A 22,916-nucleotide genomic window follows, 5' to 3' on the forward strand; every position below is an offset into this window, starting at 1 on the left:
CTATCTGTTTGCCTGCATGTCAGAAGAGGGCACCAGATGTCATACATGGCTATGAGCCACCATGTGGTTGCTAGGAATTGAACTCAGGACCTCTGGAAGAGCAGCCAGTGCTCCTAACCTGAGTCATCTCTCCAGCCCCTTTTTATTTTTACACTTGTTTATTTTGTGTTTGTTTGCTTGCTACAGTGTGAGAGTAGAAATCAGGACAACTTGCTGGAATTCTTTTCTTTTGCTTCTGTATGTATTCTGGTGAATGAAGGCATATTTGGGGGCTGAGCCAGCTCTTTAGCCAACCCACCTCCCTTACATAATTTCACCATATGACATGGCTATAGATGAAGAAAACAGAAGGACTAGCCAGCTTTGGTTTTAGATCATTGATTTGTTTTGTCACATGTAACTAATACTTGACATGTTGCCTCTTTAGAAAGCCTTCTTTGGAACTCATATGTCATCACACCCACCACACAGACTCTGACACACACATCAGTAGCAAAAATCTGGATACACAGTTGGTTCACATAGAGTTTGGTAGGCCTGATCATTTTTTCTTGGACTCTACAGTCCTAAAAATATTTTAAAATTATTGAATATCTTTATATATACTTACTTAATGAGATCTGACAATCTTTGACAAATACTTTAGTTCATCACAGTTCCTGATGGCTAGAAGAAGACAATCTGGTGTTTAGGAGTCTGAATAGCTATTATAAATTCCAAGTCTTGGCTGACTTCATTGTGTGGCCATTCTAACTACTCTAATTTTTGTTAACCACTTCCCAAAGAAATCTTTTATTTTGTGCCTTTTTATTGTCATAATGTTATAGAAAGGAAGTAATAAAATTTGTACTTCTTATTGTCTTCATAGTTTTTGTTGTTGTATTTTTTGTTTTGTTTTGTTTTTTGTTTGTTTTTTTTTTTTTTTTGAGACTGGGCCTTGAGTTATACCCCAGGCTAACACCAGACTTTTGTCAATCATGACTGTCTCTCAGTTGTTGGTGTTAAAGACATGAGCCACTATTCCCAGTAGAAGTTTTTCAATTAATTAAGAGAATAGAAACTACAGTATGTATTTTGGGTAAGAAATGCAAAGACTTTTAAATGTTACATATAAAGGAAATTGTCCAGTCAAACTAATTTTAGCGAGAAGTTCTCAGTTTTTCAATTTATTAGTAGTTTTCCTTTAAAATTTGAATAATGCATAGCTCAAATTTTAATTCTTTTTCAAAAAATAATTTCAATCTACTTACCTCTTTTTTTTTTTTTCAGTATTCATGTGATTGAACGGCGTGCTCTTCCTGAATTTTTTAATGGAAAAAACAAATCCAAGACTCCAGAAATGTGAGCCCAGTGTTTTATAGTACTTTTTATGTTCATAGCATGGTGGATTTGTTGCTCTAGTTTTATGTATCTGAGTGTTTTGTCTGCATGTGTATTTATGTGTACCACCTATGTGCAGTAACTGTGATGGCCAGAAGGGGGCCCTGGTTCTCTTGAAGCTGGAGTTTAAGAAAGTTATGAACCAAAGCTGCAAGTGCTTTTAGCAGCTGAGCTTTCTCCCCGCCCCTCCTCATTCTAAAAATACAATTCTCACTCAAATAGTATATACCACTCAGAAATTATTCTTATCTTATTTTTGCACCATTTTAACCTAAAGGAACTTGTAGTTTTTCTTCTTCCTAAACTTCAGATTATACGTATATCAGTTCTAGCACTTAAATATTGAATCTAGTAAATGGTGTTTAGTTGAGGTTTGTCATAATAGTTTTTGATTGTTTCTATGAGTGTTAGGATTTGCATGCGTTTACGTATAATGGTCTGGTAGAGAATAGAATCTGTATCCCCATGGTAAGTTATTACTAATTATAAACACGTTATATAGGACCATTCAGCTGCATTTGAATTGAATTAAATTTCCTAAAGCATTTGCTTTTGCACTAGAATTAGGAAAAAACTGAAGGAGGTTGCTTGTCAGGAAGTATATTTGTCTTTTTCTTTTGACCCATTGTCATGTATTTTCTGGAAATTCTGTTTTTGTTGTTGTTTGTTTGCTCTTCCCCACTCCCTTCTTTTTGTTTGTTTGAGATAGGGTCTTACTATGTAGACCAGGCCGGCCGAGAACTCAACAGTTACTTGCCTTCCTTTGCTTCCTGAGTGCTAGGATCAAAGGTATACCTGGCCTGCTTCTTGAACTTCTTACCTTTGAAATGAATCTACAGCTATCTTTTCAGTATTTCCATTGCATGTGTGTACTGCCAAAGTAAGATTGTCTTGTGGTTACCTGTTTTAGGGGAGAACTGACTTAAATTGTTTTCCATGTAGAATACATGGACCAACATAGACATCTTAACACTAAATGTATTCTGGTTGTATTTTTCTCTATTAATTTGAGATTCAGTGCTTTGATGGCAGAGATAACACTAATGTTTTGATTGACGTTACCAAGATTCAGATTGGGCTTTAAAAAAACATTGTTTTTTCCATGTTTTTAAGTATTTGGGGCTACATCACTTTGAAATTAGACTTTTTTTTCTTTTTATTTTATTTTATTTTTTTTTTTTTTTTTTGGTTTTTCGAGACAAGGTTTCTCTGTGTAGCTTTGCGCCTTTCCTGGAACTCGCTTTGGAGACCAGGCTGGCCTCGAACTCACAGAGATCCGCCTGGCTCTGCCTCCCGAGTGCTGGGATTAAAGGCGTGCGCCACCACCGCCCGGCAAAATTAGACTTTTCTATTTTAGCCTTTTTATCTTGTAAATTCAGTCATTTTTGTCTATCCATGGTTAATCAGTATTTGAACCGTTTGCCATTTTGCTCTTATGTAGCTGCCATCTTGTGTACTGAGACTTTTCATTTTGCTTGTATGCAAAACTTGTTGGTTAGAGCATGTAAAAACCTGTGCTAGTCTACCTTTAATTCCAGCAGAGACAGGCGGACTCTGAGTTTGAGGCCAGCCTGGTCTACAGAGTGAGTTTTAGGACAGCTAGGGGTACACAGAGAAACCCTACAAAACAAAACTTGTTGGTAGATTTCACAATCTAAGCTTAACATTCGTGATTTTTAAAAAGCATTTGTGGCAGAAATACTGCAGTATATTGTGGAATTTTCTGTGACTTTGTTGTTGTTTGTTTGTTTTTTGAGACAGGGTCTCTCTGTGTAGTTTTGGTGCCTGTCCTAGATCTCGCTCTATAGACCAGGCTGGCCTCGAACTCACAGATATCTGCCTGCCTCTGCCTCCCAGACATTTAGTGACATTTAGTCTCAAATTTTCTTGGTTTTGGGTGCCCAGAATTTGATATCTTTGGTGTTTGTCTGGCTAAGTCTCCCTGAATGGATTGCCCTGAGAAGGTAAATTGATGTGTCCAGAGCCATGTCCTCAGGTAGTGAGAGAGATCAGCCATTGAGAACATAGATCTGAGATGTATTGAGTTCTGGTCTTCTCACTTTCCAGCCTTCAGTCCAAGGTAGCTCTTCAGGTGCTCTCTGCTTCAATTTCCTTGTGTGTGAATGGGATGACGGATGGACCTTATTTTATAGAGAGAGTCTGAGTATTAGGTGAGCTACTTCACAGACAGTGTGCAGAACACTACTTAGCGACCACAGACTAGATGATGTCAGTGTTATCATTACTTCATGTGTTGGTATAATGTGCTACACATTGGTTTTGCTTCTAGATGATGTCAGTGTTATCATTACTTCATGTGTTGGTATAATGTGCTACACATTGGTTTTGCTTCTTATTTATTAGAGTTACTAATATTTTAGTGCTGTATCAGTTTTGTTGCTATTGTTCAATATTACTGTCTTTTTTTTTTTTGCCTATGATTGTCAAATTTTAAGTTTTGATATTTGGAATATTCTATCTGAAAGATACAAGTTGACCTTAGGAATTTTGCCCCTGTTTTTTTTTAGATACTTGGCATATCGGAATTTTATGATTGACACATACCGTCTAAACCCCCAAGAATATTTAACCAGTACGGCTTGTCGGAGAAACCTGACTGGAGATGTATGTGCTGTGATGAGGTAAATATTTGGCTTAGATCTTGTACTGTAGGTAGTTAGAGCTACATTGATGTTTTATGTCTAACCAATTTTGTATTTAAGATTTTTGTTACTTCTATTCACTTGTATCATGCATGCCAATTTGAGCTTGAAGTCCAGAGGAGGGCATCAACTCTCTTGGGGCTGGAGCTATAGGCAGTTAGGAGCAGCCAGACATGGGTGCTTGGAAACAAATTCAGGTTTTCTGAAAGAGGTTGTCTACCTCTTGGCTTCATATCGGACTAGATTAACTAGATTCCTTCTTCATTGTACTCACAGGGATTCTGTATTTTTAATATTCATTTTATTTTTTTGTTTTGATTTTTTGTGTGTAGCTTTGGAGCCTATCCTGGAACTTACTCTGTAGCCCAGGCGGGCCTCCAACTCACAGAGATCCACCTGGCTCTGCCTCCCAAGTGCTGGCATTAAAGGCATGTACCACCACCGCCCAGCTAATACTCATTTTAATAATCTGTTATTGGACTATCAGGCCACAAATCATGACACAGAGACTTATTAGTTATGAATGCTCAGCTTTAGCTTAGGCTTCTTTCTAGCTAGATTTAAAAAAAAAACAAAACTTAAATTAACCCATTTCCATTAATCTGTGTGCTACACTGAGGGTCGTTTACCTCTTTGTACTGTCTATCCTGCTTTCCTTCCTCTGTGGCTGGCTGGCTTACCTCCAGGTGGCTGGCCGGCTCCCCTTTTCTCTCTGCCTGCCAACCCCACCTATCCTTTCTCTGTCTAGCTATTGGCCATTCACCTTTTTAGACCAGTTAGGTCACTTAGGCAGACTAGGTAAAATAGCAACACATCTTTATGTAGTTAAACAATTATTCTGCAACAACAAATGCAACTCATCTTTACATAGTTAAACAAATAATTTATTCTATGACACTGTCTTGCATAGTTTACATCTTTTGTTTTATAGTCAGATCATAAAATGACCAGAGATTTGAGTGGGGAGTACATATACCGTCCCAGAACAAAATTAAAATTTGGATTTCCTTCTCTGAATTTGGGTAGAGAATGAGTTTTTCATCATGTGCCTATGTAAGCATTTGTTTTTTATTTTCTGTGAATAAAATTATTATTTGATTGCCATGGTGGTAAATGCCTTCAATCCCAGCACTTAGAAAACAGGCATGCACCAAGTGGCGGTGGCACACTCCTTTTAGTCCCAGCACTTGGGAGGCAGAGGCAAACGGATCTCTCTGAGTTCGAGGCCAGCCTGATCTACAGAGCGAGTTCTAGGACAGGCTCCAAGGCTATACAGAAAAACCCTGTCTCAAAAAACCGAAAAAAGAAAACAGGCATGTGGACCTTTGTGTATTCAAGGTCAACCTGGTCCTTATAGTGAGGTGCCAGGAGTACATTGTAGTGCTACCTCAAAAATAGAAAACAAAACAAACACCTACAATACAGTTATTATTTGACATTTTACTCAGTTATGAGGTTGCATATTCACCCTCAAACAGCACCAAGATACTTGACTGCAGGACAGGTTTTCTTTTTTCTTTTTTTTTTTTTTTTTTTACAAGTTGCATGATTATGGGTTCTTCGATGAGATTGACTGACTAGATTATAATGTACAGAACTTTTATCTTTCAGGGTTCATGCCTTCTTAGAGCAGTGGGGTCTAGTTAACTACCAAGTTGATCCAGAAAGTCGACCCATGGCAATGGGACCCCCTCCTACTCCTCATTTCAATGTGTTAGCCGACACGCCCTCAGGGCTTGTACCTCTGCATCTTCGGTCACCTCAGGTAAGTTGGGTCTAACAGCTCTTGAGGTCTACCTTTCATTCTGGTGATGGGAACAATTCTCTCAGTGCTGTTTCGTAGCTGATAGTTTATAGTTTTGGGATTGCATATCGTTTGGTTTTCATTTCTCCAAATGCAAATGTTTAACTTTATAATAAATATCGTGCCACCAATTCTGAGATGTTATACTATGAAATTACAAAATACAGTTTTTTTTATCCTTTTGCTATCGATGTCACTAGTAAATAAGCAGATAATACAGAAACTTAATATTCAGTCTTTTAGAAATGTACGTTTTAAAACTTTTATTAATAATTTTACTTATGATTTCAGAAGTAGATATACAACATTTTGAAAAGACTAGTATACCAAACAAATTATTAATAGTTGGTCATTCATACTGTATTTCCTCTTCATTATCAAAGAATATATCATATTAGCAGAAAAATTTCCCAGAGTCTTTGACTTAAGGGAGCACCAACAATACTTGTGTTTTCATGATGAGTTTATATTTACCTGTTTACTGTGGGAGGTATTTTTACTGGGGTTTTTTTTTTTTTTTTGTTCTTTGTTTTTGTAGTAACTCGACCCAAAGTGTTTTCCTTTAGTTTGCTTTTTTTGTTTTGTTTTGTCCTCTTTTTTGAGACAGGATCTCACTATGTAGCTCTGACTGTCGTGGAACTCACAGAGATCCACCTGCTTCTGCCTCCTGAGTGCTGGGATTAAAGGTGTGTGTCACCACACTCAGCTGGTTAAAAGAGATTTAAAAGCCAAGGTTAAGTAATTTTTAAAGACTAGAGAATGTTTAAGAGCACAGGCTTATAACTCCAGTCATAAAAACAAAAGAAAAAAAAAACCCAACAATTTCTATCCCTTTGAATTTGACCAGTTAAAACAGTCATTTTGTCATTTATCTCCCTCATAGGTCCCTGCTGCTCAGCAGATGTTAAATTTTCCCGAGAAGAATAAGGAAAAACCAATTGATTTGCAGAACTTTGGTCTTCGAACTGACATTTACTCCAAGAAAACACTGGCAAAGGTAAAGATTGTTTTGTAAACCGACATGGACCACCCACTCACATGTCTTACTTTATAAGTCTCTGATAGGAGCCAGCAAGGTCTCTACTGAGGTCTGATGCATTTCAGTAGTCACTTATATGATTAGATAGATATTTAAAAAGAACTAAGGATAGTATTTTTTGAGGGTAATACTGTTTGAAAAATATATTAGAATGTATAGAAAGAATGAGGCATTAACACTGAGCTTCTCTAGTGATTCAGCGGATTATTCTGATTACAAAACAGGTTAATGAGCTTAAAGCCCTGTTTACTTACTGAACCAGTAAGAAAAAAAAGCAACTGGATAATGGTGGAGAAAGGACAAAACAATAAGAACTAAGTGTAGGAGACATATTGTCAGCAGTTAAAAGAATTAATTCCTTATCAGTGGAAGAGAAAAAAAGTGGATGAATAGGTAGGTGTCTTAGTTGGAGTTTCTTTCCATGACCACGGCAACTCTTTTTTTTTTTTTTAAAGATTTATTTATTTATTATGTATACAGCGAGTGTTCAGCCTGCAGGCCAGAAGAGGGCACCAGATCTCATTGTAGATGGTTGTAAGCTACCATGTGGTTGCTGGGAATTAAACTCAGGACCTCTGGAAGAACAGCCAGTGCTCTTAACCTCTGAGCCATCTCTCCAGCCTGACCACGGCAACTCTTACAAAGTAGAACATTTAGTTGGGATGATTCAGTTATAGTTTCAGAGGTTCAGTCCATTGTCATCATGATGGGGAGCTTGGTGGCGTGCAGGCAGATGTGCTGGAGCTAAGAATGCTACATCTTGTAGGCAACAGGAAGTCACCTGAGACACAGGGTGGTATCCTGTGCACAAGAAACCTCAAAGCCCACCCCACAGTGACACACTTCTTTTAACAAGACCATACCCACTGTAGTAGAGCCACACCTTCTCATGGGGCACTCCATATGAGATTATGGAGGCAAATTACATTTAAATTACCACAATTGCATTGATAAGTTGACTATGTAATGGTTAACCTTATGCTAGAATGAATGAGAAGATAGATACATTCAGTGCTCTTACTGTTGTGCTGTCTCTGCAGCACTGTGTATTTTTTTAATGTGTGAGCGTTTGCCTGCATGTTCATGTGTTACGTTTGTGTGGTTGCTGTGAAGTCCAGAAGAGGGTGTCATGTCAGATCAGGTCAAACTGGAGGTACAGGCACTTAAGAGCCGTGTGAGTTTTGGAATAATAACCCAGGTCTTTGGAAGAGCAGCTAGTGCTGTTAACCCCTGAACCATCTCTCTAGCCCCTTCAATTACAGTTTACCAAAGCATTTCTATAACATACGTAATTGAATAAAGTGTACTTAAAACTCCAGTCTATGAATCAGCACACATTTATTTATTTTGCTGTGTGTGGGTGGCCCACGCCATTGAGCTTTTCACAATGACTAAAGACCATTTAAAATAAAAGTAGTAACAGTAAGTGTTTAGGTCCATTATGTGTGGATGTGAGTGACCACTTCCATATACAGCCCAAAGAACAGGAAGTAGAAATGGAAGTATAGTCTGTGGAAGTTCCTACATTTTATATGAAATACAAAAATAGTAATTGAAAGTAGACTGACAATTGTAAATTAATGTTATAAGTCCTAACATGGCTATTTAAAGTAGAGTTAACTTGTAGGTAGTACATATATGTACAATAATAAAAACATAATCTTAACTTGTGCCTAATGCTTGCAGTCTCAGCACCGAGGAGGATAAAGGCAAATTTGATAAAAGGCTAGGTATAACATAGTGAGTTTGAAGTCCGATAGAACTCTAAAGCAAGAGAGTTTTTTAAAACAATAACAAACAAATTGTTCTCAAACATAGAGGGATACAATACAAGGAGCGTATTAAGAAGACGAGAAAATTGCAAGGATGGCCCTAGAGACAACACCACACACGATGTGTGCTCTCAGGCCGTTAGCCCCCATGCTGGAAATTAAAATTGCCTCACAAATGCTAGGCAAGGGCGCCACTATGGAGTCCCATCCGCATAGGATGGTTTAGTTTTCATTTTTAAAAATTTAATGTATGCATGTCTTACATGTATGTCTGTGCACCATTTGCATGCAGTAACGCTCTGAGTCCAGAAGATGGCATCAGATCCTCTGGAACTAGAGATTTGCAGATGGTTGTATGCCACCATATGGGTGCTGATTATGAAACCTGGGTGCCTGGAAAAGCAGCCAGTGATCATAACTGGCTATTTCTTTGGCCCTCCTTTTACATGTTTTTATTTTCTTGCATATGGTTTTTTTTTAACATACTTTTTAAGTTATTTATTTATACTTGCATATAGTTTAGTAATCCACTAAAACATCAAAAATTATCAAATTGGGTTAAGAATAATGACGGACAGCAATATTTTCCAGAAACTTGAGTCTAGAACATAGACACAAATAAAAGTAAAACAAGGGAAGAAGATATACATGCATACACCTCAGAACTGGAGCAGTATATTGATGTTAGCATGAACAGACAGTCATGCTGTTATTTAGACACATCTCCTAGTATAAAAGGCTATAATTGAAAAGGCTTGATACTTTGAGATTCCACATCTATACGTACATACAACATGTACACACATATATGTGCATATAGGCTATTTTTAAAGCATAGAAATATATAAACAAAAATTGAAGGAATGAGAAATAGTTGATCCTAGAATGGCCTTACATCTAAACCTGTGTCAGTAGGTAAAGGTATTCCTCAGAACAACACTCTAGATTAAGATTCCACTGGTAACTTCTAGCAAACCCCAAAGAAATAATTACTGTTCAACGTCTTCCAGAAATCAAAAACATGCAGGGAATGTGCCTAAAGATAAACATGTCCTTGGACATGAAAGCAAAAATTCAGAAACAGTCCTAAAATCTTAGATAAAATTGACAAAATGAAAGTAACTTAAATGTTTATAATAATATAATTTTTGGTTTGTTCAAGCAGTGTAATAGTGTAAAAACTAAAAGAAACATTCCACTTATTTTCATACAAACTGCATGATCAAGACAAAATCTATTCCCCAAACTTGTCATAATTGTTCAAGCTTGTTATTCCAGCATTCAGCAGGCAGATTACTTTTATTTTGAGACTAATAAAATAAGATCCATTCTCAAAAACAAAACAGAAAACAGTGAGGCTGGAGAGATGGCTCAGTGGTGAAGATCACTCACTGCTCTTGTAGACGTCCTGAGTTTAGTTCCCAACACTTATTTCATAGTTAAAGCATCCATAACTGTAGTTCTAGGGGATCCAACATCCTATTCTGGCCTCTTTGTTCATCACATATGCATATGGTAAACGTGTGTGTTTGTGTATGTGTGTACGTGTGTACGAAGGCAAAGCAAAGAAATGCATAAATCTAAAACAAACCAAAAAAAATTAAGCAAATAAGATGTAGAGCCCATGAAACGTAATGTTAAAAGTATTGGATGCTTTTGTGCTTTGCTATCAGACTAATTAATTAAGACCCAAAGGAAGGAATCCTTTGCAGTATTTGTTTGTTTGTTTATTTGGGGTAGGTTTCTTTCTATAGTCTTGTCTTGGCTGGCCTTGAACTCATAGAGCTCTGCCTGCTGGGATTAAATTTTATTTTTTTTTTACTTACTGTGTATGAATGTTTCATGTGTGTGTATATTTTTTTTTTCTGTGTACCACTTTTATGTCTAGTGCCCAAGGTATCCAGAAGAGGATGTGGGGTTAGAGATTACAGATGACTGTGAACCGCCCCTTGGTGCTGGATCTGGAAGAGCAGCCAGTCCTCTTATCGCTAAGCCTTCTCTTCAGCCCCTTTTTGCCATTTTTAGAAAAAATTTTGTTTGTTTGTTTTTCCATGTGTAGGAATGTTTTGTCTGCTTGTGTATTATGTATATAGGCTACACTTGTAAGCCTGGTGTCCTTAGAGGTCAGAAGTGGGCATTATATCTATATTGATCTATACTTAGAATCGGTTTTAATCCACTCCGTGGGTTCTGGAAACTGAACCTATTTTCTCTCCAAGAGCAGTGAGTGCCCTTAAGCACTGAGCTGTATGTCTTGCTCCCTTTCACAATTTTTTTTATATGAATAGAAGGAGCTTTTTATCTATCTGAAGTCCAGAGACTTGTGTAATATGTTTTATATCTTATACCTCAATAAATACAAAATAAACAAACCATACAGAATTCTCCTGCAGCTTACATTTCCAAGCCCCTGATGAGGCTTCTGAAAGCTCCTTGTCCTTAAGAGAGGAAGTATGTATTGCTGTAAGCCGTGGGTATGGAGCAAATTCTGCCTGTCTACATCTAAGAAATGGGGAGATGGTTGTTGAGGCCTGCCCATCAGTGTTGTCCATGTCTAAGTTGTATAATTGTCCCTGGATTTTCTTGGGTTTGGTTGCTTCTGAAGTCAGATAAGATGTTAATGATTTTGTTTCTCAATCTGATTGATACCTCTGGTTTTGGTTCATTAAGAAGTTCCTTTGACTTAAAATACTTCTCTAAGTGCAGTTTAGCAATGTATTGAGTTATAGTGCATCTTTTCTTTTCATAAAACTGGTAGGGCTAAGGAATTATCCCAGTGAGATAACACTTGCTTACCATGCCCACGGCTCTGGGTTCATTTCTCTGTACCACAAAACCAGAAAAAAACATAACTTTTAGGAATTCTGGATACTTAGATTAAATACTTATTTTTGTGTTTAGTTTTGTTTTCTGTTCTGCAAATGATCAGATAATATAGTGTGATATAAAGTGAACATTGCAGAGGCCTAGTAAAGCATAATTAAACTTTTACTATTTGCATGTAACTCAAATGCAGATAGAAGTCCTACCATTTATATTGAGAAGCTTTATCAACACAGGGAAATTATAGACTGGAAATTTTTTCTATTCCTACATTACAGACTTTCAAAGATTAGAGAAATCAGAGTATTAAAATTTGAAGTATTATAGCATATGTCTTTGGAGTACATATATTTATTATCAGCTATTCTGTATAGCCAAGTAAATCTATGAGTGGAACATGGCCTGCAAATCCAAGACTCTCTTGTCAGTAGCTCAGATGATTTAGAACCTGTAGGGCATCTGTGTCCTAATACCCCCTTTTTCTAGCTAGGAATTGTTGATAAAGAGGTCATGTGACATTAGGAAATCACTTGGAGACTTTTCAGACACATAGATGGGGGAGCATGTGGAATTGTTAGGGTTGGAATTAAGAATCTGAGCATTTGAGGCCAAAGGGTTGAGAACACTTATTGTTCTCTCGAAGGACCTTGATTGTTTCCTAGCTCCCACACACAGCTTACTACCCTCTGTAACTCCAGTTGCAGGGAACTTGCTGCCCTCTCTGGCTGCTGTGTGTACTGTATGCACATGGTGCACACACATGGGCACAAAACACTCATACAACTAAATTTAATTAAATAATAATTAAAAAATAATCTTAGTGTTTTAAATGCATGGTGTATTTTGTTTAGAATCCTAGGAAAAGATCTTTTGTCAAGTTTTATTAAATATTCACCTTAATCTTTTCCCATTACATTCATTATGTGTGTATGTGCATGCATACTCACACTTTTGAGGCTGTCCGAGGACAATTTTTGGAAGTCACTGTTCTCTTTCCACTCTGTGAGTTCTGGAGAATCGAACTCAGGCTGTCAGGCCTAATAGTGACAGCCTTTACCCTCTCATTCTTCTGACTGGTTCCTAAGTTACTTTTTCTATAGTTACATATGATTGTTCTTATTTATGAATTTTCAAGTTGTGTATCTTCCAAAGTTGAAATAGCATGGAAGTTGTTCCTGAGACTAATGAAAACCAGAAGCTGTTGAAGCATGCCAGACCTTCTGTTGAAGTTGAAGTTTTTGAATGTTTAGTTATTGGGGGACTCATCTTGGTGACTGGATAAAACAGTTCTGTGAGCTTAAGGAAATCCTGCCTGAGCCCCATCCGTATGCATTTGTGATGAGTAAATCATTTCTGACTTTGTTTCTTTAGAGTAAAGCTGCTAGTGCTGGAAGGGAATGGACAGAACAGGAAACCCTTCTTCTCCTAGAGGTAAGCTGACCAGTGCCATAGCTCTTACAGCTGATGCATAAGCTTTTACTTGCTCTGTTTTCTTCTTTCTTTCTAAAAATTCAAAAATTGTTCCTCTTTTGAGTTATTCTAGTCTCTCCTCTCGCTATCAGTGTTAAGCATGTGCCTTTTCAGTTCCACCGTTTACAATCATAACTCTTGGCTCGCCATAGCCGTCATGGATGCTATTTAAACAAGAGTGTGTGCTCAGTACTCACAAGTTGAGTACAGCTTGTTTTTAGTGTTGTTTGGGGGTCTTTGTGCCATAAGGAGAAATTTAATTGTACTACAGCTGGAAACCGCAGCAATGTTTCTATCTAAGATTAGTGGATAGGGCCTGGAGGTGGTGGTGCACGCCTTTACTCCCAGCATTCAGGAGGCAGAGCCAGGTGGATCTCTGTGAGTTCGAGGCCAGCCTGGTCTACAGAGCAAGATCCAGGACAGGCACAAAAACTACACAGAGAAATGCTGTTTCAGGGAGAAAAAAAAAAGATGAGTGGATAGGGCTGGAGAGATGGCTCAGCTGTTAAAGGTTGTATTCACAACCAAAAATAGAAGCTTAGTGGATTTCACAGAATGATGTAAGAAATCCTGAGCTACTGTTTACTATGAACATACTGAAGAAAACTGCTGTATCCTTAAACAATAGTACATTTTCTTTACTGCAGGTGGATTCTGGGCTGTGTTTGTGTTGATTGATTTTTTTTTTTTCCTTTAAACCTTAGAAAAAATAAGTCTCAGCAGCATTGTTTACCATGAACACTATCCATAAATGCAGTTTATTTAGAGCAATCACTAGCTTAAAAGTTGGCTATCAGGTATACACCCTCTAAGCCTAGCATTTGAAGATTGCAAGTCCTTTGCCTTCCGTGGGTAGATAGGACAGCTCAGTCTTAAAAACTTTCATAGAAAAAACAACATACATGCATACACACAGAGAATGTGCCAGAAGTGGCGATCCACTCCTTAATCCCAGCGTTCAAGAGGCTGGATCACTTAGGCTACATAGGATGCTTTTCCTCACAAACCAAAGAACGTGTCTCTGTCCTTCTGAATTTGTACAGTGACCTTTGGTCCTCATAGTGGGAAGTCTTATTCTTCCAGCTTTCAGAACTTTTAGAAACTTCATTTCTTTGATTTAGGCCATAGTCAAGACAATTTTGAATAGACAGGGTGGTGGCGGTACTCTTCATTAATTCCAGCACTAGGAAAAAAAGCAGGTAGCTCAGGGCTTTGTTTGTTTTCACGTGGGGCGGGGGGAGGAGGGGGCACATAACACTACCTGGAGGCAGTTCTTTCTTTCCTCAATATGGGATCCACTGATTGAGATCAGGTGGTCAGGTTTGGCTGCAAATGCTTTAAACAACTGAGCCAAATGACTGGCATTGTAACCAGTTAATGAGCTCTAGCTTAGAGAGGAGCCCTGTGTCTTAAAAATCGGATGGAGACCAATGATGAAAGATAACCTTACAATGACCTCTTGTCTCCATGCACACGCATGGTCATGATGGTTCACACACTTGTGTGTACACACAGATCCTCAAGATGGGCGTCAGAATAGCAAACCAGCAAAATTGTGAATTGAGTTATATCCAAATGAAATTTAGATTTGTCCATAATAGATAAAGCTAGTTGTTTCATTGGTGTTTGCTTCTGAAAATATTTCTGACGGTTTTTGAGACTGCTTACGGGTTTTTGTTTGTTTTGATACCGGGTCCTTGTTTACATAGCCCTGGCTGTCCTGGAACTCATTATGTAGACCAAGCTGGCCTCAACGTTAGAAGTTTGTCTGCCTCCGTGTCTGCCTCTGAACCCTGTGTGCTGGGATCCAAGGCGTTTGCCACCACTGCCTGGCTTAGAATGTTTTGATGATGTTTGGCCTTATGCTGACTATATTGATCAAATGTGAAGTCATTGAAGGTAGGAGAGATCATTTGTTTTGAGTTAAACATTTTCCATCCTCACCAAAAGGTAAGGAGAAGCTCTACCTAGGACACATCCAAGCTCCTGCTTTTAATCTCAGATGCCACCACCAAAAAATAAGCAGTGTAGGAAGTCATGGCCTAGAAAGAAGTAACTTCAGTGAGCCCCTAAGAAGTCTTCTCAGTTGTTTCAGTCCTTATATTTATATTTCTTACTCGTTAACCTGTTAATATTGAAGGTTTGTCAGGACTTTTACCAAAATTTATAATTTTTATGATTATTTGGTATTTTCATAATCTTACTATTAGTCTCAATTTTTCTTAAAAATATGACCTTTTGTAGAACTTAATTTTGTTAATTTGTGTTTGTATGTATGTGTGTACATGATGTCTGAGTACATGTGGAAGCCAGGATGACTTTGGAATCAGTTCTCTCCTAGCATCATGTGTGCTGCTAAACCAAGTAACTTTTATCTGCTAAGCCATCTTGCTCTCCCCTGCTTGTAGTTTTTTATAATTTACGATTTAGCTTGGAAGAAATGATCATCTAATGGCATCTAATGAAGTAACTGTGTCTCTTCATTTATTTAAGTCATTGACTTATCTCACTTTGATTTTCTTTCTGTCATTGTTTATCTTTCACTCAATTTATTGAATTTTTATTTCACTTTAATGCTGTTGTAAATGTTTTTCCAATTTAAAATTGTTCACTGCTGTTAAGGAAGTATTGTTTTTGTCTTCTGTTGCACTTTTAGCCACCATTTGATATTTAGTGTTAATCCTCAACCACTACCCCATACTTTAAGTTTTTATTTAAACAATACTGATCCTGTTAAAGGATAGTATTATAATGTGCATATATTTTGTTTATTTTTGTTACCTGGTTGATAGCTTATTACAAAGAAAACTGCCAAATAACATTTTATTTTAATGTACACAAATAATCACTTACATTATTATTTTGAAATAGGCTTTGTCTCAGTCTGGTAATCTTCAAAATTTCTGCCTCAATTTACTTAGCACTGAGATTTAAAGGCATGTGCCATCTCAACTAAATCTTTATCCAATTCCTTTTTTGGGAGACAGGGTTTCTCAGAGTAGTCCTGGTTGTCCTGGAATTTATTCTTTAGACCAGGGTGGCCCTGAACTCAGAGATTTGCCTGCCTCTGATTCCTAAGTGCTGGGATTAAAGGCATGTGCCACCACCACCCTTTACCCAGTTTTTTTTTTTTGTTTGTTTGTTTTTGTTTTGCTTTTTTTAGAAATATTGTCTACAGAATCTTAGCAAGCCAGGGGGTTTGCATGCCTCTTATCATAGCACTCTGGAGGCCAAGCCAGGAGGTTTAGAAGCTTGAGACCAGTCTGTACCACTTAGTGAGACCCTGTCACACAGGAGAGAGAAAAAACACATGCTTTATCTTCTTCCTTCCATATTACTTCCTTTTTATTTGATATTAACTGTCTTTTATGTGTTCATTTAGGCTCTGGAGATGTACAAGGATGATTGGAATAAAGTCTCAGAACATGTTGGAAGTCGTACTCAGGATGAATGCATCCTCCACTTTTTGAGGCTTCCCATTGAGGACCCATACCTTGAAAATTCAGATGCTTCCCTTGGGCCGCTAGCTTACCAGCCTGTTCCTTTCAGCCAGTCGGGAAACCCAGTGATGAGTACTGTTGCCTTTTTAGCATCTGTGGTTGATCCTCGTGTGGCATCTGCTGCAGCAAAAGCAGCTTTGGGTATGTACTTTCTGTGTAAGCTGCCTCTCCAGCACCAAAGGCTGCCTTCTGATGGAAGTATTGTGAGCGGTGTGCCTGCTCTGTAGAATGAGTACCTGGATTTGGTACTCCAAAGCCCATGTAAGAACTGGACATTCCAGTATGTACTTGTCGCATCTGCCCTGGGGGCAGATAGATGGTCAGAAACCATATCTCAGAGAACAAGATGCAAGAAGAAGTGACAGAGAAAATCTGTCCTGATGTCAGCCTCTGGACTCCACACATGCCCATTGTTGTGAGCTAGTTAGCAGTCTTACACACAAACATAAACCGACACGTGTACACTAGGAGATGTTTTAAAAAATATACCTCAGCTGTTACACTCATTTATGTAAATTGCCAGAAACACCCTAAAGACAATGGGCTTCATAAAAATTATAAGTAACCTTTTAATGTATTAAAATAGTTTGAAGGTTGAGAGCATTTGTTTGAATTTTTTTTTTTTCATTTTTTAAAATCTATTTTGTGTGTGTTTTCTGTTTTTTGTTTTTTTTGGTTTCGTTTGGTTTGGTTTTGTTTTGTATTTTGAGACAAAGTTTCTCTGTGTAGCTTTCGATCCTGTCCTGGAACTCACTCTGTAGCCCAGGGTGTCCTCGAACTCACAGAGGTCCACCTGCCCCTGCCTTCTGAGTGCTGGGATTAAAGTGTGTGTGTGTGTTTATGCAGTCACCTACTATGATATATATCTGAAGGTCAGAGGATTAGTACTGGGAGGATTGGTTCTCACCTACCCACGTGTGCCTTGTGAATTAAACTTAAAACTCAGTCTAGCCACAGGTGCCTTTTCCTGCTGAGCTATCATGCTGGCCGATAGAATATTTGGTTAGAATTAGGGGAGCAGCTAGATGTGATGGTAGACACCTATAAAATGCCAGCTTCTGGTACGCAGAGGCAAAGGAATCATGACTTTGAGGTTCAGCTTGGACTACAATGGGTCTTGTCTCCTACATACATGCACACACACCTTTTTCCCCCCTCAAATATGTAAAGAAAAAGAAGTGGTTTTGTGGCATTAGGAAATAGGTAGAGCTAAGGAACAGAAGTTGCTTTGTATTTTTGTAGTCAATTAATTTTGTTCATATGCTGTGTCATGCCAGAGGCAGTGGATCTCTGAGTTCAAGTCCAGCCTGGTCTACATAGCAAGTTCCAGGACAGGCTCTAAAGCTACACAGTGATACACCCTGTCTTGTAGGGGGGAAAAAAACTTGTTCAGATGTCTTTTATGTTACAGGATTTTTAGCATTATGTTAGTCTGATCCTTGGTGTTTTTACAACTACCAGTCTAGCCAACAGAATGATAAAATTAAGACTGCAGTTTTAACTCTTAACAATAGATCTTCAAAAGTCTTTAAATATACTTCAAAATACTTTAAATATACTTCAAAACTATATTTAAGAAGTTATTATGATGTTTAGGATAAAAACCTGGAATAGTAGATTGATTCATTTTATCCTCTACCCCAAAGAGCTCACTGCAACCAAACCAATGCTATTACGCCAGTCACTCTAGGTCATGTGTAGGAGCATGTATCTATGCAAAATGAAAATGCTATTATTCTCTTTTTGATCTTGAATCAGAGGAGTTTTCTCGGGTCCGAGAAGAAGTACCACTGGAATTAGTTGAAGCGCATGTCAAGAAAGTACAAGAAGCTGCTAGAGCCTCTGGGAAGGTGGATCCTACCTATGGCTTGGAGAGCAGCTGTATTGCAGGCACAGGTCCTGATGAGCCTGAGAAGCTTGGTGAGTTCACTGCTGTGCCCCAGGACTTGGTTACAAAATGCTTATATTCCCTGTCAGTGTGCAAAATATTAGGGTTTGCTTCTACTTAAGTGAACAAAATGATCAGTAGCAACTTGGTTAAGTTTGGTGTGTAATTTTTTTTTCCTCTCACATACTTGTGGGTCATAGGGCAAGAGGGCATGGAGAGAGCAAGAACTAAAAACAACGCCTCGTTGTCAGAACAGTATCACAATTCAGACTTTTTTTGATTTTGTTTTGAGACCAGGTTTCTCTGTGTAGTAGCTCTGGCTGTCCTAGATCTCCCTTTGTAGACCAGACTGGTATCTCGAATTCATACAGATCCGCCTGCCTCTGCCTCCTGACTGCTGGGATTAAAGGTGTGCACTAACACGCTTATTTTGACATATTTATGGCTGATGAGAGACCTGTTTCATTATATGTACTTAAGTTGTTTTACAGTCATCTTATGTAAGATACTTATAATATAAAACTCCCCATTTTAATCACCTAGTTTGTAATTCAATGGTTTCTACTATGTTCACATTTGTCTTCGTTACTTAAGTCTGTAACATTTTCTTTTCCATGATAGAATTCTAGTTCTGGGGGTTGTTTGTTCTCTTTCTTTGAGACAACTTCTCATTATGTAGCCTACACTGATACGGTTTTCTTTCCTCATCCTGCTACATGTGGAGTTATAGGTTGGGTTTAAGAACTGCTTAAGGAGCCCAGGTGGAGGTGGTGGTGCACGCCTTTAATCCCAGCACTCGGGAGGCAGAGGCAGGCAGATCTCTGAGCTCAAGGCCAGCCTGGTCTACAGAGCGAGTTCCAGAACAGCCAAGGCTACACAGAGGAAACCCTGTCTCGGAAAAAAAAAAAACAAAACAAAACCGAGAGTCTCCATATTCTACTTAGCCCTGCCTCTTGTCAGCAGTTTACATAAACAGGATCATAAATGGACATACAGCCTTTTATGTCTCGATTCTTTAGCTTAACATGGTGTTCTCAAGGATCATCCATCAGTCTTTGCTCTGCTATGTAGTGCTCTGAGCACATGTTCTCTGTTGGTTTATTTTTCATCAGCTCATAGACATTTGCCCTGTACATTTCTTCTGCTTTTATACTACCAAATAATGGTAAATAATCATTTTATACAACCATTTTATGAGCACAGCATTTCTCAGTTCTGTGGTAGTCTGTGTTTGGCTCATTAAGAAACTGTCAGACATTTCCATTGTGCCTGTATATTTTATGTTCTTGCCAATGATGTATGGAGGTTCCCTTTTCTCCACTTCCTTCTTTTAGGTGGTTTGTACCTGCCCTTCCTTTGGTTTGAAGTGAATATCTTCTTGATTCTCTTCCTGGGAGAGTGGAGCTTTTGGTTTTCATCTATGGTCACCCTGTTATGCAGCAGTACAGCAGAATTACTAACTCAAGCTTAGTACCCATTGACCGACCTTCCCCACCTCTGTTGACCCTCTACACAGCCTGAGCTCTGGGGGCTGTCCTTGTAGTCTCAATTTCTGTCAGGCTAGCTTTTTACACTTTTATTTTTTTTGTGTGTGTGTGTCTCTCTGTGTGATATGTGTAATGTTAGTGTACTTGTTTGTGCCCATGTGTTCATGGAGGCGAGAGGATATCAGATTTCCTTTCCTTCTTATCATGCAACCCACTGGTAACCTAAGGCCATAGTAAGTATCTAAACAAATGCCATTTAGTTTTCAAGTTACTTTTGTTTATTTTAAATTAAGTTGCTGCCAGCATGATTCTTTGGACCTCAAGTAGTTTGCATGTCTTTTATAAAAATAAGAATGGTTTTCTTCATTAACTTTCATAATGGTGTGAATATCAGTAGTTTTTGGATTTTCAAGACAGTTTTTTTGTTTAGCCCTGGTTGTCTTGGAACTCACTCTGTAATTGTGTGTATTTGTGTTTATATGTGCATGTGAGTGCAGGTGCCAGGGGATTCCAGAAAAAGAGTGTGACATCTCTTGGAGCTATAGTTACATTTGGATATGAGCCACCCAATGTGGGTGTTCAAATTAAATTCTGATACTTTGAACAAGCAGTTGATGCTCTTAACCACTAAGCCATCTCTTTACTCCCAACCCCAATCTGTAGTACTTTTTTATGTGGCAAGGGGCACAGAGGGCAACTTGGAGCAATCAGTTCTCTCCTCTACCATGTGGGTCCTGAGGACCTAACTCAAGTTATCGGGCTTGGTGCCAAGTGCTTTCACCAGCTGAGCCATCTTCCCAGGTGTAGCTTTTTCTTAAAGGCATCAACTTCAAGGAGGATGCAGTGAGCATGGGCATGTACATTCAGTGGTCAGTAAGGGTCTGCTCTTTCAGACACTCTGCTGTAAATCCTTTATTTAGAGGAGAGTCTTGACATACTGAGTTGTGTTTTGACAATCTGAATGGTCAGGAAAATTCTATCAATTAGTAGATTGTTCACTTTGCTCCTTAACAGTCTGTGTGAGTAGAGTAGGTCTTGAGTCATTCCTCAGAGCCATATGTAGAGGGGCCAACTGGATCAGTTCAAGAGGGTTAAAAACTAGTTTCCAAACCAGGCATGGTGTTACAAGCCTTCAGTCCCAGCACTTAAGGCAGGTGGATCTTCCTGAGTTTGAGGCCAGCCTAGTCTACTATTTCAAACAATACTGTCTGTTTCAAACAAGACTAAAGTACAGACTATAATCTTAAGAATAGTTCATAATTGAGCCTTTAACCATTAAGGACTGGCTACGATTTAAGTGACTCTGATTATTCTTACTTGGGGGGTGGGCAGGGTTTAATTTCTGTTATGTATCATTGCTTGCCTTTTAGGGACTGCTGTGTCAAATTAGCCACTTTGTTGACTTGATATATATACCCATACCTCTTGCTCTAAAGTATTCGTGTCAAATAAGATAACATAAAAACTGGCTGCCTTTCTTGTTGAGTTGGACATAGTTGGAAAAGTTCATTCCAGCATTGGAGGATTTCTGGGTTAAACAAAAGCACAGAGTTCACTTTTCAAGGAGCACTATGGATAGGCAATATCGTAACAAGTAGTACAAGGATAAATGTAATTTTAGACTGAGGAAGGCCTCCAAAAGGTATGGGTTTGAGCTGAATTTTGGGAACATTTAGAATGTCCAAGAGCGGGTTCAGGCAAGAACAGTGAGGACTGAGGCACAGAAATGGAGAGGAGGTTCTTTAGAGAATGGGAAATAAACCTGGTAGCCACAATACGACATTCTTATTCAAATAGGAAGAGTAGTACACAATATTAGATGCCATTACAAACATTAAGTGGCCAGGCGCCGGTGGCACATGCCTTTAATCCCAGCACTCGTGAGGTAGAGCCAGGCGGATCTCTGTGAGTTCGAGGCCCGCCTGGGCTACAAAGCTAGTTCCAGGAAAGGCGCAAAGCTACACAGAGAAACCCTGTCTCGAAAAACCAAAAAAAAAAAGAAAGAAAAGAAAAAAAGAAATCAATTAATTTGAGGGTTCTGGAGAGATGGTTTAGCAGTTAAGAGCACTGGCTGCTCTTCCTGAGGTCCTGAGTTCAATTCCCAGCAACCTCATGTTGGCCCACAACCATCTGTAATGAGATCTGGTGCCCTCTTCTGGCCTGCAGACAGAACACTGTATACATAATGAATAAATCTTTAAAAAAAAAAAAAGAGCATAAAGTGATGACAGGCTCATGAAGTATATGCTGTGTATTACATTCTTACATTTAATGTGGGGAATACACCAAGAGTCTCCAGGTATCAAGTTTCTGGCGTGCGGTGCACCCCATTCTCTTCTTCCAGACAAGACTGAACTTACTGCACTACCAGTTCTCAAACCGTTTGGTCTCAGTTCTTTGTACTCTTGAAAGATACTAGATACCAAAGATGCTTCTGTTGGTGAACATCATACTTAATGTTTTAGAAACCAAAACCTCTAAGGCTGAACTAGTTCATCGCCTATCATGTATGAGTCATGTACTTCATCTATAGCACCATTTTAAAGTTAGAAACAAAATCTAAAAGCATTCACAAGAGCATGTTTCTTTAGCTGTCAGCTCAAAGGCTTCATTAAACATGTTTCCCTAAAAGCACAACTCCACATTTATGAAAAAGAATCAATGAGGAAACACAAGCAACATGTTAGTTTTATGAACACTGCTTTTTCTTTGGAGACCCCATGGGTTTCTGGAACACATTTTTTGAATAACTGAATAAAATAAGCAATACTTTAGAGGGTATTCAGTTTGAGAGTGGGGAATACATAGAGACATTGAGATGTGACTAGAGGCACATAGAGTCAGTCAGTTAAGGAAGACGTTGTAGAGGAGATGACCTTTTAAAGCAGAATGAATTAGCATGGCATGTTCTACAACAAATACCAATTACCCGAGGAGAAGCAGGTGATGTGGGCAAATTTGGCTCTGAAGATAAACATGGGGTAGATTTTGGTAGCCTTTTGGTCTACCTTGTAGACATGGGGCCTCATCAGAATACAAGCAGAATGATTTGATATCTTTATAAAGTAACTATAGGCAATTTACAGATGG

At 38.5% G+C, this 22,916-nt stretch overlaps 1 protein-coding gene across 1 annotated transcript in view; it reads left to right on the top strand.

Moving 5' to 3' along the window:
* Positions 1-22,916, top strand: part of Smarcc1 (SWI/SNF related, matrix associated, actin dependent regulator of chromatin subfamily c member 1) — a 123,573-nt gene that overhangs the window by 53,064 nt on the left and 47,593 nt on the right. Inside the window, exons 15-19 of the mRNA XM_059268743.1 lie at positions 1,270-1,341; positions 3,909-4,022; positions 5,655-5,808; positions 6,731-6,844; positions 12,853-12,912. Of these exons, the coding sequence (XP_059124726.1) occupies positions 1,270-1,341; positions 3,909-4,022; positions 5,655-5,808; positions 6,731-6,844; positions 12,853-12,912 (514 nt within the window). The remainder of the gene's footprint in view (positions 1-1,269; positions 1,342-3,908; positions 4,023-5,654; positions 5,809-6,730; positions 6,845-12,852; positions 12,913-22,916) is intronic.

Source organism: Peromyscus eremicus, chromosome 7, assembly GCF_949786415.1.
Source record: "Peromyscus eremicus chromosome 7, PerEre_H2_v1, whole genome shotgun sequence".
Taxonomy (NCBI): Eukaryota; Metazoa; Chordata; class Mammalia; order Rodentia; family Cricetidae; genus Peromyscus; species Peromyscus eremicus.